General features: G+C 48.4%; 1 protein-coding gene across 2 annotated transcripts in view; it reads left to right on the plus strand.

Moving 5' to 3' along the window:
- Positions 1-19,865, plus strand: part of ARHGAP11A (Rho GTPase activating protein 11A) — a 151,647-nt gene that overhangs the window by 54,488 nt on the left and 77,294 nt on the right. For both annotated transcript variants that reach the window (XM_030214991.1, XM_030214990.1), the window contains exon 6: positions 5,794-5,957. In XM_030214991.1, the coding sequence (XP_030070851.1) occupies positions 5,794-5,957 (164 nt within the window). The remainder of the gene's footprint in view (positions 1-5,793; positions 5,958-19,865) is intronic.

The raw sequence follows: 19,865 nt of genomic DNA on the forward strand, positions 1-19,865 counted from the left end.
CGACACTTTTGATGTAGCGCCCAGGGCAGCTGCTCAGGGTATAGTGATGCGCAGACTCTCATGGCTGCGTGTCTCTGACCTGGAGAATAGAGTCCAGCAGCGGATTGCGGATGCTCCTTGCCGGGGGGATAACATTTTTGGTGAGCGCGTCGAACAGGTGGTAGAGCAGCTCTACCAGCGAGACACTGTATTCAACAAGCTCTACAGGTAGACGGTTTTATGCAGGCCGGAGAAATGCTCCTTACGTTTATAATAAGCATAGGTACAATCCCCCTGCCCGCCAGCCTGCTCAGGCTAAGCCCCAGCGCGCTCGTTCGCGTCAACAGCGTGCGTCTCCTCAGGCCCCTGCAGCTCCCCAGCAAAAGCAAGGGATGGGCTTTTGACTGGCTTCAGGCGAGCATAGCCGAGATAAAAGTGTCTGTGCCGGACGATCTGCCGGTCGGAGGGAGATTAAAGTTTTTTCACCAAAGTTGGCCTCTCTTAACCTCTGACCAGTGGGTTCTCCAAATAGTCTGGCTAGGATACACGCTCAGTCTTTTAGCTTTCAGCACAAGCAGGTACTTGCAGAGGAACTCTCCGCCCTTCTCAGCGCCAATGCGGTCGAGCCCGTGCCACCAGGGCAGGAAGGGCTGGGATTCTATTCCAGGTACTTTCTTGTGGAAAATAAAACAGGGGGGATGCTTCCCATCCTAGACCTAAGGGCCCTGAACAAATATCTGGTCCGAGAAAAGTTCAGGATGCTTTCCCTGGGCACCCTTCTTCCCATGATTCAGGAAAACGATTGGCTATGCTCTCTGGATTTAAAGGATGCTTATACTCACATCCCGATACTGCCAGCTCACAGACAGTATCTTCGATTCCGTCTGGGAACACGGCATTTTCAGTACTGTGTACTACCCTTTGGTCTCGCTTCTGCACCCAGAGTGTTCACGAAATGCCTGGCTGTAGTGGCGGCGTCTCTACGCAGACTGGGAGTGCATGTGTTCCCTTATCTCGACGATTGGCTGGTCAAGTACACCTCGGAGGCAGGAGCTCTGCAGTCCATGCAGGTGACTATTCAACTCCTGGAGCTACTGGGGTTTGTGATAAATTATCCAAAGTCTCACCTTCTTCCAGTTCAAAGACTAGAATTCATAGGAGCTCTGCTGGACTCCCAGACGGTTCATGCCTACCTCCCCGAGGCTAGGACAGACAACCTTTTGTCCCTGGTCTCTTGGGTACGAGCGTCTCAGCGGATCACAGCTCGGCAGATGTTGAGATTGCTCGGCCACATGGCCTCAACAGTCCACGTGACTCCCATGGCCCGTCTCCACATGAGATATGCTCAATGGACTCTAACTTCCCAGTGGTATCAAGCTGCGGGGGAACTAGAAGACGTGATCCAGCTGTCAACACTTTTTCTCAAATCCCTGCATTGGTGGACAATTCGCTCCAATTTGACCTTGGGACGTCCCTTTCAAATTCCTCAGCCGCAAAAAGTGCTGACCACGGATGCGTCTCTCCTGGGGTGGGGAGCTCATGTGGATGGGCTTCACACCCAGGGATGTTGGTCCCTCCAGGAGAAAGGTTTTCAGATCAATCTCCTGGAGTTAAGAGCAGTCTGGAACGCGCTAAAGGCTTTCAGAGATCGGCTATCCAACCAAATCATCCAAATTCAGACAGACAATCAGGTTGCCATGTATTACAACAACAAGCAGGGGGGGCACCGGATCTCGCCCCCCCGTGTCAGGAAGCCGTCAGGATGTGGCTTTGGGCTCGCCATCATGGCATGTTTCTTCAAGCCACGTACCTGGCGGGTGTAAACAACAGTCTGGCCGACAGGTTGAGCAGGATAATGCAACCTCACGAGTGGTCTCTCAACTCTTGAGAGTTGTTCGCAAGATCTTCCAAGCGTGGGGCACCCCTTTGGTAGATCTTTTTGCCACTCAGACCAATCACAAGGTCCCTCAGTTCTGTTCCAGACTTCAGGCCCATGGCAGACTAGCTTCGGATGCCTTTCTCCTGCATTGGGGGAAGGGCCTCCTGTATGCGTATCCTCCTATACCCTTGGTAGGGAAGACTTTGCTGAAACTCAAGCAGGACCGTGGAACCATGATTCTGATCGCTCCATTCTGGCTGCGATAAATCTGGTTCCCTCTTCTTCTGGAGTTGTCCTCCGAAGAACCGTGGAGATTGGAGTGTTTTCCAACCCTCATAACTCAGAACGAGGGGGCTCTTCTGCATCCCAACCTCCAGTCCCTGGCGCTCTCGGCCTGGATGTTGAGAGCGAAGACTATGCCTTCTTGGCTCTTTCTGAGGGTGTCTCCCGAGTCTTGCTTGCTTCCAGGAAAGATTCCACGAAGAGGTGTTATGCTTCCAAGTGGAAGAGGTTTGCCGTCTGGTGTGACAGCCAGGCCCTAGATCCTCGTTCTTGTCCTACACAGACCCTGCTTGAATACCTTCTGCACTTGTCTGAGGCTGGTCTTAAGACCAACTCTGTAAGAGTTCATCAGCGCAATTAGTGCTTTTCATTACCGTGTAGAGGGTAAGCCTATCTCGGGACAGCCTTTAGTTGTTCGATTCGTGAGAGGTTTGCTTTTGTCAAAGCCCCCTATCAAGCCTCCTACTGTGTCATGGGATCTCAATGTCGTTCTCACCCAGCTGATGAAACCTCCTTTTGAGCCACTGAATTCTTGCCATCTGAAGTAGTTGACCTGGAAGGTCATTTTCTTGGTGGCAGTCACTTCAGCTCGTAGAGTCAGTGAGCTTCAAGCCTTGGTAGCTCATGCTTCTTATACCAAATTTCATCATAACAGAGTAGTCCTCCGCACTCACCCTAAGTTTTTGCCAAAGGTGGTGTCGGAGTTCCATCTTAACCAGTGCTTTGAGTATGTATTCTGTTATCCGCCTAGTTAATAGGCCGTCTATACATATTAAAATAAATAAATTAAATTCCAGTAATTCCTTAGTAAATATAAGTTGACTAAAGGGAACTTTTCTAACACTGAACAGATAAGAGAAAATAAGGGCCACATCCCAGTGTTGAGAAGGGGGGAAAATTCAATGTGCATGTTCGGTGTCAATGTTATAACAAACCAGAGGGATTACAAATATTATGACAAATAAAACTATAATGTGCTATGGAAATCAAATTCTATCAAACTTTCATAGCTGTAATCCATTAATTCCAATGTTATCAATCCCTGAATTAGTCATATAGCAACAGAAAATGTTAAATCCCATAAATAAGTACTTCAGAATGTTAGTTCAGCTCTTAATTGGAAAGAAAGTATTCGCTATGTTTCAGACACTTGATTCCCAACTGCCCTTTGAATCACATATAACCTCACTGATTCATTGTGTTTTGGGGCATTACGTCTGTTGAGAATTTAGGGGTCCCGAGCCCCCCCAAGAAGGCCAGAGCGACCCCAATCTGACTCCATCTCCAAACAACACCAGCACTGGGGCAATCAAGGAGCCACTGCCTCCAAGGGAGACGCCAGGTCCAAGGAAAAGACACCAGCCCCACGACAAACTGGACCCAGATCACAAGCCATACAATGCATTTACACCCACAGCCTCCGATCACCAAGTGAAGCCCACGAATCATCACTTGGAATGAGGAGCTCACCTGCCAAGGTACAAGCCAAATCAGTGATCGACAACAGGCATGCACAATCAACCAACCATAGGAATACAATAAGCTGCAAACAGGTGCCAATCACTTGCCAATCTTCTATAATCTCTTTTACCAATTAGAGGTTTTACAAGGGAAAGCAATTAGGTAATTAGGTAATTTGTTAATTCTGCTGGACACATTGGTTTCCCTTGGAGAGAGAGTGCCAACCCTTTTCTCTCTAACTTAAACCAGGAACTACCCTGAATTTTATAGGCGCCCTCAGGATATGGATAATATGACAGTAGATATACCTGATTGGATCTATGCTAATGTCATGGTTGTCACTGATTGGCTCATGCTAATGAGTAGCTTCTATCTTGCTACGCCTTTCCTTTCTCACACCAGCTGACCACAATCCTGCTCACAGGAAGTCTCCTCTCTGGAACAGCTAGTTCCCTATTTTCTTTGCACCTGCTATGACTCACTTATTTCTCAACTTGTTTTTCTAACTTACATTAGAGAAAATTCCACTTTGTAACAGATACGGGCTTCCATTTTGTGTTGAAATCCTCCATTTTGTTTCCATATCTATTGACTTAACTTTTAGGCCTCAATCCGGGCTACAAACTAGGCCATACTTTTCCAGTAAGCTCCCAGTTATGTCAGCCATCAGATTTCTGACTCAGCCAAGGTCTGTAATGGCCTGAGCTCTATGACTGGGCCCTCCACCATTCCAGTGGAGGGGTCTCTGGCTGTATCATAATTATACACGTCTTATTGGGTTAGTGACACCATATGTGTACAAGGTGTCCATGCATAAAGTTGCCTGCACTCTGGTATGGATTTCCTAAACGTTACACCACAGACTTCAAACATCCAAAATTTAGCAATTAAGGTGATTACAGGAGCCAGAAGTTATGATCGGGTTTCTCCTCTTTTGAAGGAGGCATTTGGTTACCATGTTATTGTATGAAATTCAAAATTTTGGTTTTAACTCATAAATTGTTCTACACAGGTCAGCCCCTGTATTTATCCAGTTTATTAAATTCCTTTTTGTCCACTACGTTCATTGAAATCACAAACTCAAAACCAGTCAGTCATCCTGCCACTTTTGCGAGCAAGTCTAAATTCTGCTTTATATTACCTGTCACCAGCATTGTGAAACTTGTTCCCTGCCCATCTTTGGCTAGAACTTAGTCTTGAATCTTTCAAGAAGCTTTGAAAATCCATTTTAGTTTTCACCTTTTCTTAATCCTGGAAACTTGGGATGTCTATGGGTTTGGTATGACAAAATGGTCTCCACCCCATCTTTGTGTTGTTTTTTTTGTGGTAATCTAGATAATATATTGAGCCCAGATAGTTTGAACGAGCTGAGTCTGAACCGCTTTGATGGGATTTTACCCAAGGGATGATACATCAAGAGTAATAAATAGAATGGTGTTAAAAAAAGCAAACAAAAAAAACCGTTTAAATTATTTTCGAAGGACAGAAATGTCATGTTCCCACATCATTGCATATCTAGATTTTCTTCAGTATCTCCCTATCTCTAAAATTCTTCAGTTTAATTTATTGTAAGTATTATGTAAGAGTTGCTGAGGAGAATCTCAGTATGTGATATATGCAATCTTTTCCCCTCAGTACTGTGAATACCGTGGTGCTAGGATTTGAACTGTTTTGATCACTGTCTGTAGTCAATGGAGCTTCTCTGAGTTGCATGACCCCTTGTCTACATGTCTACATAATATTCAAGCTGCTGCGGATTGAACAAGTTTACATTTCCTACACAGTTTTAGTGATAACCTCTTGTAAAAGGCATTGAAATGACCAATGCGTGCACCATATATGTAACGTCAAATTCCAAACTCTTAAGTCATGACTCCTACAAAAGAGATTCAAACTCGTCTATAGTTTGTATTGGGTTACTTTTAAAAAGTAGCATTAAAGAGCCAAAATCAGCATGTCTGCTGTTTCAAGGGAATAGAGGATAAAGGGAAATCAGTGGGAATTGCCAAACTTCTGTCACTGCCTCTCTTCTGGAGTAACAGCATGGAATGTGATGGCAGAATAATTTGGCTGTATAAATGGTGAAGAGGCTGCTTGCAGGTTCATTAATAGTCTGCTGTTTGGGATGAGACCAGCTTAGAGAGAACAGAGTGATGTTAGCTTAATGGAGTTTGTTGTATTTTTGATCAAAGATCTGATGAAAACAAGATGAACAGCAGCAATCTGGCGGTTATCTTTGCCCCCAACCTGTTACAGTCAAGTGATGGGCATGAGCGGATGTCAGCAAACACAGAGAAGAGGCTGCGCTTACAAGCTGCCTTAGTACGCACTCTAATTGATCATGCAGCAGAGATTGGTAAGTTGGCACATGTTCACTTTATTCTAGATATACCGCCTATTACAGTGTCAGCTAAATGGTTTACGTAACACAAATAAAGATTCTAGATGTGGGGTCAAAAAAATCAGTTTCAATTACATAGTTTCCCACTATTCCAGAACCTGTGGGATAGTTGTGACCATCAACCAGCAGGTGGAGATAGAGAACTGAATACTGAGCTGAGAATAGCTCTCTTGGCATCCAGTCCAGCTCCTCCGTATCTCCTATCTCCAGCAGGTGGGTGGACACACTTTTCAGTCTCTGGTTCTGAGTGCTTTGTTCCTGGTCCAATTGGTATCTGGTCCCCAATTGAGCTTGTGGGTGGCTTGAATCTGTAGAGTTATATCTAGAGGTGTTCAGATACCTGTCTGTTGTGCCTCGTAAATTTACTTTCTCTGAGGACAAGCAGGCTGCTTGTTCTCACTGATGGGTGACATCCACGGCACCCCCTCCAATCGGAATCTTCACTAGCAAAGACGTTTGCTAGCCCTCGCGCGCCGATGCGCATCGCGCATGCGCGGTCGTCTTCCCGCCCGAACCGGCTCGTGTTCGTCAGTCTTCTTTTGTGTGCGCTCGGGACGGTTGTGTTTTGCCGCCGTTTCGTGCCCCTCAGAGGACCTCGCGCGTCTTTCGTGTTTTTAAAAAAAAAAAAAAAGAGAGACCTTTTTCCCGTATTTCTAGTCTTTTCCCAGCGTAAGTTTTCTTTTGCTTTCGGGAGCGGCCTTGTTGGCCGCCCGCACGGGTTTTTTTCCCCCTTTTTGTATCGGTGCCTCTTGTCATCATCGCGAATTTTGATTTCGCCGGCGCGATTTTTCCGCCCATGACATCGAAGCCTTCCAGCGGCTTCAAGAAGTGCACCCAGTGCGCCCGGGTAATCTCGCTCACTGATAGGCACGCCTCGTGTCTTCAGTGTCTGGGGGCTGGGCACCGCCCGCAGGCCTGTAGTCTTTGTGCTGTTTTGCAAAAGAGGACTCGGGTTGCGAGATTAGCCCAGTGGAACGTTCTGTTCTCCGGCGCTTCGACGGCATTGGCATCTAGAGATTCGTCGGGCGCATCGGCGTCGGCAGCACAGAAGTCTTCGGAGACCGCATCGACATGGACTGCATCGAGGCGTCCTCCTCCTGCATCGTTGGTACCGAGGCTTCGGAAGAGTGCGTCGGCGTCGGTGGTACCGGGACCCCCTCTGGTGCTGATGTCGTCGGACGGTGGTGCTTCGTCTGGAGTGCAGGTGAGGGCTGTCCATTCCCCTGCTGGTGGCGGTGAGCCTTCGGGTAGGTCTCCTCCTGCCCTGAGGGCTCCTGCGGTACAGCCCCCCCCCCCCCCCCCCCCCGGGATCGACCTTCGGCCCCGAGGAAGCGACGTCCGGATTCAACGTCCTCCTCATCGGTACCGGGAAGCTCCGGTGACATGCTTCGCTCGAAGAAGTCGAAGAAGCATCGTCACCGGTCACCTTCCCGACTTGGTACCGGGAGCTCTGGGTCACCGAGGGAGTTGGCACCCAGCAGGCATCGGCACCGGGAGGACCGCTCACCCTCCATCCAGGAGGTGTCGGTGCGCTCTACCCCGGACAGCCCGGTACCGCCTCCATTCCCGGAACAGATTCTGACCTTGACGCCTGCACCGGCTTCTCAGTCTTTTTCTACAGCCGCTCTGCACGAGAGTCTCCGGGCCGTTCTTTCTGGCATTCTGGAAGAGCTGTTGCGTCCTTCCCCTCCGGTACCGGGGGTGCTTGCGCCATCGGTGCTGTCGAGTGAGGCGACAGCTGGCCCTTTGCCCCGGTTGAGGTCCCTGGTACCGGTGCCGCTTGCGGCTGCCTCCCAGGTGGACTCCCCGATGACGTCGGGGGAGGAAGCTTCGCCGCTGCCGGCCAGGGAGTCTACCTCTCGACGCTCCCACCGTGGCTGTGGTTCCATGGAGTCGAGACGGACACGGCTTCAGACACAGGTCCGTGAACTTGTGTCTGATACCGATGATGAGGCCTCGTGGGAGGCAGAGGAGGACATCAGATATTTCTCTGATGAGGAGTCTGATGGCCTTCCTTCTGACCCCACTTCCTCCCCTGAAAGGCAGCTTTCTCCTCCCGAGAGTCTGTCTTTCTCGGCCTTTGTCCGGCAGATGTCTACGGCCATCCCCTTCCCGGTGGTTGTGGAGGATGAGCCAAGGGCTGAAATGTTTGAGCTCTTGGACTATCCTTCTCCACCTAAGGAAGTGTCCACAGTACCTATGCATCATGTCCTGAAAAAGACATTGCTGGCGAACTGGACCAAGCCTCTAACTAATCCCCACATTCCCAAAAATATTGAATCCCAATATCGGATCCATGGGGACCCAGAGCTGATGCGCACTCAGTTGCTGCACGACTCTTGTGTGGTGGATCTGGCCCTGAAGAAGGCTAAGCATGCTTCAGTGCCCCCAGGCAAAGACTCTAGAACCTTAGACTCCTTTGGGAGGAAGGCCTACTATTCTTCCATGCTCGTGGCCAAAATTCAATCTTAACAGCTCTACACGAGCATCCATATGCGGAATAATGTGCGGCAGCTGGCGGACTTGGTGGACCAGCTACCGTCTGAGCAAGCCAAGCCGTTTCAGGAGGTGGTCAGGCAGCTGAAGGCTTGTAGGAAATTCCTGGCCAGAGGGGTATTTGATACCTTTGATGTTGCGTCCAGGGCCGCTGCTCAAGGTGTGGTGATGCACAGACTCTCATGGCTGCGTGCCTCCGACCTGGAGAATAGGATCCAGCAGCGGATTGCGGACTCCCCTTGCCGTGCGGACAACATTTTTGGAGAGAAAGTCGAGCAGGTGGTAGAACAGCTCCACCAGCGGGATAACGCTTTCGACAAATTCTCTTGCCGGCAGCCTTCAGCATCTACCTCTTCAGGTAGACGTTTTTATGGGGGAAGGAGGGCTGTTCCCTACTCTTCTGGTAAGCGTAGGTACAATCTTCCTTCTCGACAGCCTGCGGCCCAGGCTAAGCCCCAGCGCGCGCCTCAGCAAGGCCCCACAGCTCCCCAGCAAAAGCAGGGGGTGAGCTTTTGACTGGCTTCAGCAGAGCATAGCCGATATCAAAGTGTCCGTGCCGGACGATCTGCCGGTCGGGGGGAGGTTGAAAGCTTTTCACCAAAGGTGGCCTCTTGTAACCTCCGACCAGTGGGTTCTCCAAATAGTCCGGCAAGGATACGCCCTCAATTTGGCCTCCATGCCTCCAAATTGCCCACCGGGAGCTCAGTCTTTCAGCTTTCAGCACAAGCAGGTACTTGCAGAGGAACTCTCCGCCCTTCTCAGCGCCAATGCAGTCGAGCCCGGGCAAGAAGGGCTGGGATTCTATTCCAGGTACTTCCTTGTGGAAAAGAAAACAGGGGGGATGCGTCCCATCCTAGACCTAAGGGCCCTGAACAAATATCTGGTCAAAGAGAAGTTCAGGATGCTTTCCCTGGGCACCCTTCTTCCCATGATTCAGGAACAAGATTGGCTATGCTCTCTGGACTTAAAGGATGCTTACATGCATATCCCGATACTGCCAGCTCACAGACAGTATCTCCGATTCTGTCTGGGAACGCGTCACTTCCAGTACTGTGTGCTACCCTTTGGGCTCGCCTCTGCGCCCAGGGTGTTCACGAAGTGCCTGGCTGTGGTAGCAGCAGCGCTTCGCAGTCTGGGAGTGCACGTATTTCCTTATCTCGACGATTGGCTGGTGAAGAACACATCCGAGGCAGGAGCTCTACAGTCCATGCAGATGACTATTTGACTCCTGGAGCTACTGGGGTTTGTGATAAATTATCCAAAGTCCCATCTTCTCCCAGTACAGAGACTCGAATTCATAGGAGCTCTGCTGGATTCTCGGACGGCTCGTGCCTATCTCCCGAAGACAAGGGCCAACAATCTGTTGTCCCTCGTCTCCTGGGTGCGAGCGTCCCAGCAGATCACAGCTCGGCAGATGTTGAGATTGCTTGGCCACATGACCTCCACAGTACATGTGACTCCCATGGCTCGTCTTCGCATGCGATCTGCTCAATGGACCCTATCTTCCCAGTGGTTTCAGGCTGCTGGGGATCTAGAGGACGTGATCCACCTGTCCACGAGTTTTCTCGAATCCCTGCACTGGTGGACGATTTGGTCCAATTTGACTCTGGGACGCCCTTTCCAAATTCCTCAGCCGCAAAAAGTGCTGACTACGGATGCGTCTCTCCTGGGGTGGGGAGCTCATGTCGATGGGCTTCACACCCAGGGAAGCTGGTCCCTCCAGGAACAAGGTCTACAGATCAATCTCCTGGAGTTACGAGCGGTCTGGAACGCTCTGAAGGCTTTCAGAGATCGACTGTCCCACCAAATTATCCAAATTCAGACAGACAACCAGGTTGCCATGTATTACATCAACAAGCAGGGGGGCACCGGATCTCGCCCCCTGTGTCAGGAAGCCGTCAGCATGTGGCTGTGGGCTCGCCGTCACGGCATGTTTCTCCAAGCCACATATCTGGCAGGCGTAAACAACAGTCTGGCTGACAGGTTGAGCAGGATTATGCAACCTCACGAGTGGTCGCTCAACTCCAGAGTAGTGCGCCGGATCTTCCAAGTGTGGGGCACCCCCCTTGGTAGATCTCTTCGCATCTCGAGCCAACCACAAGGTCCCTCAGTTCTGTTCCAGACTTCAGGCCCACGGCCGACTGGCATCGGATGCCTTCCTCCTGGATTGGGGGGAAGGCCTGCTGTATGCTTATCCTCCCATACCTCTGGTGGGGAAGACTTTGTTGAAGCTCAAGCAAGACCGAGGCACCATGATTCTGATTGCTCCTTTTTGGCCGCGTCAGATCTGGTTCCCTCTTCTTCTGGAGTTGTCCTCTGAAGAACCGTGGAGATTGGAGTGTTTTCCGACCCTCATCACCCAGAACGAAGGGGCGCTTGTGCATCCCAGCCTCCGGTCTCTGGCTCTCACAGCCTGGATGTTGAGAGCGTAGACTTTGCCTCTTTGGGTCTGTCAGAGGGTGTCTCCCGTGTCTGTCTTGCTTCCAGGAAAGATTCCACTAAAAGGAGTTACTTCTTTTTATGGAGGAGGTTTGCCGTCTGATCCTCGCTCTTGTCCTACACAGACCCTGCTTGACTACCTTCTGCACTTGTCTGAGTCTGGTCTCAAGACCAACTCTGTAAGGGTTCACCTTAGCGCAATCAGTGCATACCATTACCGTGTGGAAGGTAAGCCGATCTCGGGACAGCCTTTAGTTGTTCGCTTTATGAGAGGTTTGCTTCTGTCAAAGCCCCCCCATCAAACCTCCTACAGTGTCATGGGATCTCAATGTCGTTCTCACCCAGCTGATGAAACCTCCTTTTGAGCCACTGAATTCCTGCCATCTGAAGTACTTGACCTGGAAGGTCATTTTCTTGGTGGCAGTAACTTCAGCTCGTAGAGTCAGTGAGCTTCAAGCCCTAGTAGCTCATGCTCCTTATACCAAATTTCATCATAATAGAGTAGTCCTCCGCACTCACCCTAAGTTCTTGCCGAAGGTGGTGTCGGAGTTCCATCTGAACCAGTCAATTATCTTGCCAACATTCTTTCCCCGTCCTCATTCCTGCCCTGCTGAACGTCAGCTGCACACATTGGACTGCAAAAGAGCATTGGCCTTCTATCTGGAGCGGACACAGCCCGACAAACAGTCCGCCCAAATGTTTGTTTCTTTTGATCCCAACAGGAGGGGAGTGGCTGTGGGGAAACACACCATATCCAATTGGCTAGCAGATTGCATTTCCTTCACTTACGCCCAGGCTGGGCTGGCTCTTGAGGGTTATGTCACGGCTCACAATGTTAGAGCTATGGCAGCGTCAGTGGCCCACTTGAAGTCAGCCACTATTGAAGAGATCTGCAAAGCTGCGACGTGGTCATCTGTCCACACATTCACATCTCATTACTGCCTGCAGCAGGATACCCGACGCGACAGTCGGTTCGGGCAGTCGGTGCTTCAGAATCTGTTTGGGGTTTAGAATCCAACTCCACCCCCCTGGGCCCATTTTTTATTCTGTTCCAGGCTACACTCAGTTAGTTGAATAAGATGTTAGGTCAATCTCAGTTATGTCCTCGCCGTTGCGAGGCCCAATTGACCATGTTTGTTGTTTTGAGTGAGCCTGGGGGCTAGGGATACCCCATCAATGAGAACAAGCAGCCTGCTTGTCCTCAGAGAAAGCGAATGCTACATACCTGTAGAAGGTATTCTCCGAGGACAGCAGGCTGATTGTTCTCACAAACCTGCCCACCTCCTCTTTGGAGTTGTGTCTTCCCTTGTCTTTGTCTTGCTACATACGGGACTGACGAACACGAGCCGTTTAGGGCAGGAAGACGACCGCGCATGCGCGGTGCGCATCAGCACGCGAGGGCTAGCAAACGTCTTTGCTAGTGAAGATTCCGATTGGAGGGGGTGCCGTGGACGTCACCCATCAGTGAGAACAATCAGCCTGCTGTCCTCGGAGAATACCTTCTACAGGTATGTAGCATTCGCTTCTTCCCTCCCTTCACCTGTTCCCTGTGGAGCTCGTCTTGCACAACTTAAAAAAGAAGGAAAGAGGTTTGCTTGAGAGCATGTTACAATGTTACAGAATATCAGTCCTGAGCCTTTCTCATCTGTGGTAAGACTTGAGGAGACTGTGAGCTTGGGGAAAGCAGCCAGCAGTGGTAAGTGTGACTAAAGTTTGAATCAGAACTGCTTGGAGGGCTGCAAGTTCTACTTGGTGTAGGAGAAGGATCCTGACTCACTGCTTAGGACACATGCTGTGCTTGTGACAGTTGGGGTGAATGGCAACTCCAACAGAGGCAGTCAAGCGGTGTTCCCATTGTGGAATCCACTGGCTGCTGTTGCATTGTGCGCCAGCCGGGAATTCCATGGGACACGGAGGAATTGGTCAGTGGCAGCACATCTACGGATTTGGCACAGCATCCGAATATGCCAAGGTCATCGGGATTTCTTGCTGAGCCTGTGCACAATTTGATGCAGGAGAGTGCCGAAACGGGCACCATTTTGTCGGAGTTGACTAGCAGCGAGAAGCAGCCTCTGTCTGATCACGCACAGAGCACAGCTGCCATTTTAGAGCCCATGGCCTGACAAAGCATTTGGCTTCATCAGGATCATTGTTTTCTCCGGAGTTTATATTGCTTATACAGCAGGCCTGTTTCCTGAACCAGGGGCAGTCAGATTTGCTGCAAGGTGCTTCAGTTTCCTGATGCTCCTCCGGCTCCTAAGAGATCTCATTTAGACTTCTAGGAGTGGGCAGATGAGGCAATCTTTGCTTTTCCCCCCTTATTTGATGTGGCCTCAATCTATTCAGAGGAACTATCATTGAAGGAGGGAGAGCTCCCTCATCAGAATGGGATGATCCGAAAGTACTGAGATTGTTACATAAGAAAGAGCTCAGTACTCTTATTTCTGAGGCACTGTCAGTGCTTTCCATTGATTTGGCGTCAGGAGTTCCATCTTCGTTGTTCATGGGAGGGCTTAGAGGTCCTTCTAAAGCCTTCTGAATGCATTGAGACATTCAGGATGTGATTACTGCAGAATGAATCTCACCGGGAAGAGCCATTTCTTGCCTCTACCTGTTAGTTCTGGAGGAGAAAGATAAATTGCAGCTGCCCAAGATGGACTCCCTAGTTACAGTGGTGACAAAAGGGTGGAAGGGGGCATTGTCCTAAAAGACCTACAGTATAGAAACTTAGAAGGCTTGCTGAAACAAGCCTTTGAAGTGGCCTCTTTTGACCTTCAAGTGATAGTGTGAACCTTGTTCGTGGCAAGAGCGTGCTTGAAGTGGCATTGGCAATCATCAACACAAGATGAGATCTGTAATGCTCAGCTGGAAGTGGGGTTCGCCTACTTGGCGGTTTTATTTATAACATGTAACAGGTTATGGCCTGCAGTATGTCTCTAGCTGTCATGACACATCGGCAACTCAGGTTGTGGCATTGGGCAGCAGATATAGCATCAAAGTCACATCTAGTTAAACTGCACTTTCAGGGTAAGTGGCTATTTGGAGAAGATCTCAGGAACTTGGTGAAAGAACTGGGGAAAACTAAGCCACAGCAGTGGCTGGCGGATAAGCCAAAAGTCTCTGGTTGTCTGTCTTCAGGGAGCTCTCGATTTCGAGACAACATACTGGCCTGGTCGTCGGCAATATGGTGAGAAGACCCACTTTCAGGCATGCCAATCTTTTTTTTCATATGGACAAGAAGTCATCCTCTTAGCTAGAGCACCCAATGCCTCCAGAGCTTTGCAATGCTATGGGGCTGTTCCACTTTTCTTTTCCTCTGGTGAGAGAAGGTCTTCAGGAGTTTCGGGAAAAGTGGACTAAAATCACATCAGACTAGTGGGTTCTGGATTTTTCTTACAGAAGGCTACAATTTGGAGTTCTCCTGTCTGGTCTCCCCTTTCTTCTTGCAGTCTCTTTATTGAAAGGACACCAAAGCGGATGAGATTCAGGCCACAATAGATTCCTTTCTGGAGCTCCAGGACATTGTTCCAGTCCTCCAGGCCTAAAAGGGACAAGGCAGATATTTAGTCTACTTCATTGTCCCAAGGATGAAAGGCACCTTTCGTCCAGACATAAGTACATAAGTATTGCCATACTGGGAAAGACCAAAGGTCCATCAAGCCCAGCATCCTATTTCCAACAGTGGCCAATCCAGGTCACAAATACCCGGCAAGATCCCAAAAATGTACAAAACATCTTACAGTGGTGGAAATAAGTATTTGATCCCTTGCTGATTTTGTAAGTTTGCCCACTGACAAAGACATGAGCAGCCCATAATTGAAGGGTAGGTTATTGGTAACAGTGAGAGATAGCACATCACAAATTAAATCCGGAAAATCACATTGTGGAAAGTATATGAATTTATTTGCATTCTGCAGAGGGAAATAAGTATTTGATCCCCCACCAACCAGTAAGAGATCTGGCCCCTACAGACCAGGTAGATGCTCCAAATCAACTCGTTACCTGCATGACAGACAGCTGTCGGCAATGGTCACCTGTATGAAAGACACCTGTCCACAGACTCAGTGAATCAGTCAGACTCTAACCTCTACAAAATGGCCAAGAGCAAGGAGCTGTCTAAGGATGTCAGGGACAAGATCATACACCTGCACAAGGCTGGAATGGGCTACAAAACCATCAGTAAGACGCTGGGCGAGAAGGAGACAACTGTTGGTGCCATAGTAAGAAAATGGAAGAAGTACAAAATGACTGTCAATCGACAAAGATCTGGGGCTCCACGCAAAATCTCACCTCGTGGGGTATCCTTGATCATGAGGAAGGTTAGAAATCAGCCTACAACTACAAGGGGGGAACTTGTCAATGATCTCAAGGCAGCTGGGACCACTGTCACCACGAAAACCATTGGTAACACATTACGACATAACGGATTGCAATCCTGCAGTGCCCACAAGGTCCCCCTGCTCCGGAAGGCACATGTGACGGCCCGTCTGAAGTTTGCCAGTGAACACCTGGATGATGCCGAGAGTGATTGGGAGAAGGTGCTGTGGTCAGATGAGACAAAAATTGAGCTCTTTGGCATGAACTCAACTCGCCGTGTTTGGAGGAAGAGAAATGCTGCCTATGACCCAAAGAACACCGTCCCCACTGTCAAGCATGGAGGTGGAAATGTTATGTTTTGGGGGTGTTTCTCTGCTAAGGGCACAGGACTACTTCACCGCATCAATGGGAGAATGGATGGGGCCATGTACCGTACAATTCTGAGTGACAACCTCCTTCCCTCCGCCAGGGCCTTAAAAATGGGTCGTGGCTGGGTCTTCCAGCACGACAGTGACCCAAAACATACAGCCAAGGCAACAAAGGAGTGGCTCAGGAAGAAGCACATTAGGGTCATGGAGTGGCCTAGCCAGTCACCAGACCTTAATCCCATTGAAAACTTAAGGAGGGAGCTGAAGCTGCGAGTTGCCAAGCGACAGCCCAGAACTCTTAATGATTTAGAGATGATCTGCAAAGAGGAGTGGACCAAAATTACTCCTGACATGTGTGCAAACCTCATCATCAACTACAGAAGACGTCTGACCGCTGTGCTTGCCAACAAGGGTTTTGCCACCAAGTATTAGGTCTTGTTTGCCAGAGGGATCAAATACTTATTTCCCTCTGCAGAATGCAAATAAATTCATATACTTTCCACAATGTGATTTTCCGGATTTAATTTGTGATGTGCTATCTCTCACTGTTACCAATAACCTACCCTTCAATTATGGGCTGCTCATGTCTTTGTCAGTGGGCAAACTTACAAAATCAGCAAGGGATCAAATACTTATTTCCACCACTGTATACTGCTTATCCCAGAAATAGTGGATTTTCCCCAAGTCCATTTAATAACATTCTATGGACTTTTCCTTTAGAAAGCCGTCCAAACCTTTTTTAAAACTCTGCTAAGCTAACCGCCTTTACCACATTCTCTGGCAACGAATTCCAGAGTTTAATTACACGTTGGGTGAAGAAAAATTTTCTCCGATTCGTTTTAAATTTACTACATTGTAAGTTCATTGCATGCCCCCTAGTCCTTGTATTTTTGGAAAGCGTGAACAGATACTTCACATCTACCCATTCAACTCCACTCATTATTTTATAGACCTCTATCATATCTCCCCTCAGCCGCCTTTTCTCCAAGCTGAAGAGCCCTAGCCACTTTAGCCTTTGCATTTGATTTGACGTTCCTTATGCCGTTTCTTATTATTTTCAGTCGGTTCCTTCTTCCATTTTCTGAAGGATTTTCTTTAAGCTCTAATAGCTTCCTTCACCTCACTATTTAACCACGCTGGCTGTCGCTGGTCTTCCATCCTCCTTTTTTTAATACGCGGAATGTATTTGGCCTGGGCTTCCAGGATGGTGTTTTTGAACAACATCCACGCCTGATGTAAATTTTTGACCCTCGCAGTCGCTCCTCTAAGTTAGATCTCTAAACCGCTGCCTCAAGTGTCCTCCTTTCACGTGGAGACACTAAGAGCAGTCATAGCTTTGGTTCAAGAGGGAGGATTTCTCACTGTCCTTCATCTCAAGGAGGCATACTTGCATATATCCATATTGCTGCTGCATTAGAGGTTTCTACGTGTTGCGTTACTGGGCAATCACTTCCAGTTCTGAGCTTTGCCCATCGGTCTGTCCAAAGCTCCACGAACATTTACCAAGGTTATCATGGCAGTGGCGTCCTTCCTTCGGCACCAGGGAATTGGGTTTCACCTATATCTGGACAACTGGCTCATTTGTATGTCGTCCTATTTAGACAGTGTGGAGGTGATAGACAAAGTTGTCCGTCTTCTGTGGTCATTTTGTTAGATGATCAATTTTGATCCTGGAGTATCTGGGCTTTCTATTTGACACAACATGGTAGAGGATCTTCCTCACATAACACAGGAGATTGAAGCTGTTTCAGCAGATTAATCTTCTCAGCCAAGGCAGGCCCTTGTGGTGTCATGGGAAGAGCTCATATGTTGTCGTTACAGGAATCTTCTCAGCTGCTGGTCTCCTGTTTCATAGATGTACAACCTTCATTTTTCTTGGTCGCTAGTTGCCAGACAGAGTGTGGAGTGGTGTTTGTGGCCCAGGAATTTGACCGTCAAGCTCCCTTTCCAATAACACAACGGGAGGTAGTGACAATGGATGCCAGCAAGACCGGTTGGGGAACTCGTTACAAGTTCCATCTGTCACAGGGCACCTGGATGGAACAGGAGTCTCAGTGATCAGTAAATCGCTTGGAACTCAGGGCAGTACATAATGCCTTACCTGAATTTGCTCCCTTTCTGGCAGGGGCCCTGGTCCAAGTTTCTCCGACAGTGTGATGACGGTGGCTTATATCAACAAGCAAGCAAGGTGGGAGCTGTAGTCATCCCATGTTGATGGAGGAGTCCTCCCTCATGATCTGGGTGGAGAAAAATCTTCTCTGCTTGTCGGCAGCTCATGGGGTCCTTGAATGTTACAGGCACTCCTTGGACCCATGAGAATGGGAACTATCCAGCTAGGTGTTTCACCTGATAGTGGATCTATGGGGTTCTCCATTTCTGGTCTTGATGGCAACGAAAAAGAATTCCAAAGTGACCAAGTTCTTGAGCCTTTGGAAAGAGCTGGGCTTGATATGGATCGATGCTGTACTGCAGCTCTGGCTGGAGTCACATTTACTGTATGTCTTCCCTCCTTGGTCCATGGTAGATCGTGTGTTAGGATCTCATTATACTAGGGTTGAATAATTTTCATAGCCCTGGATTGGCCATTGAGACTGTGGTATCTGACTTGGTTAGGCTTCTGAATGGGAGTCCTCTCCATCTTCTACAGGTACATGGCCTACTGAAACAATGTCCTGTGGTTATGGAGGATTGGTGCCCATTTGGTCTTACGACTTGGGCTAACGAAAGGGCTCGGTTTAGATAAGATTATTCTGATTCGGTCATTGCTACCTTGCTTCAGGCTCAGAAACACTGTATATCCATGACACATGTGAGGGTGTGGGGGACGTTCAAGGGCTGGTGTTAGTGCAGAGTATCTCCTTTCTCTCTGCTTGCAGCTTCCTTTTCATATGTCATGTCCAGAGTGGTACCTTAATTTAGTCCTTTGGGGTCTTCAGAAGTCTCTCTTTGAGCCACTCTGGAAGGCCTCCTTGAAAAATGTTATGCAAAAGACAACGTTCTTGGTGGCCATTGCGTGAGCAAATAGGATTTTGGCGTTTCAGGCTCTCTCTTGTTGGGATCTCTTTCTCTGCTTTATGAATGGGAGGGTTTCCCTGCACATGGTTCCTTCCTTTCTTCCAAGCATGGCATTAGCATTTCATCTTTACTAATCTGTGGAGCTCCGTCCTTTCTCAGAGAGGACAAAGAGGCTCAGTATTGTTCCTTGAGGCTTCTGGATGTGTGTAGAGTCTTCATTAGATATCTGGAAGTCATGAATGAGTTTTGCAAATCGGACAGATCTTGTTGGTAAACAGAGGCTTGGCCTTATGGCTTCCAATCCCACAATTGCTAGATAGCTGAAGGAGACTACCACATCAGCTTATTTGCTTATTTGAAGCGTACAGCGACTACCTTATCCTGGGAGAAGAGTACCTTACTGTCCGGTGGATATTTGCAAGGTGGTGACATGGTCGGCACTGCATACGTTTGCCAAGCACTACAGGGTGGATGTTGCTGTGCTCTCGGAAGCCAGTTTTGGGGCGTACATCCTCAGGGCGACAGTGCCAGGATCCCACCCACTGTAGGGAGTGCTTCTGAACTTCCCACATATTCTGGAATTATTGAGAAGCTACGTATTGGAAGGAGAAATTAGATCTTAACTGATACATTTTCTTTCCATTAATCCTTCCTATTATTTCAGAGGCCCCCCTGTGGATTCTGAGATCTGTACGAAGTAATGAGACAAAGGAAAACAATCATCTTGCATGGGCTTCCTATAATGGGGCAGTTTGACAAACAACACTAGCAAATCGTTTGGACTGGATGATATACATCTCACAATACTGTTAGAATTGAAAAATGAACTTGCAGAGCTATTGTTAATATGTAATTTATCTTTAAAATTAAGCATTGAACCAGAAGATTGGAGGGGTGACTAATGTAACCCCAATTTTTTAAATAGGGTTCTAAAGGTGATCCAGGAAATTATAGACCAATGAGCCTGACGTCAGTGAAGGGCAAAATGGTAGAGACTATTATAAAGAAAAAAAACTACAGAGTATATACATAAGCATTGATTAATGAAACAAAGCTTACGTGGCTTTAGTGAAGGGAAATCTTGCCTCACCAATCTACTACATTTCTTTGAAGGGGTGAATAGATGTGGATAAAGGTGAAAGACTCTAGAAAGTCATGGGATAGGAGATAATGTCTTATTGCGGATTAAAAACTAGTTGAAAGAAAACAGAGAGTAGGGTTAAATGGT

This window comes from Microcaecilia unicolor, chromosome 9 (genome assembly GCF_901765095.1).
Source record: "Microcaecilia unicolor chromosome 9, aMicUni1.1, whole genome shotgun sequence".
NCBI lineage: Eukaryota > Metazoa > Chordata > Amphibia > Gymnophiona > Siphonopidae > Microcaecilia > Microcaecilia unicolor.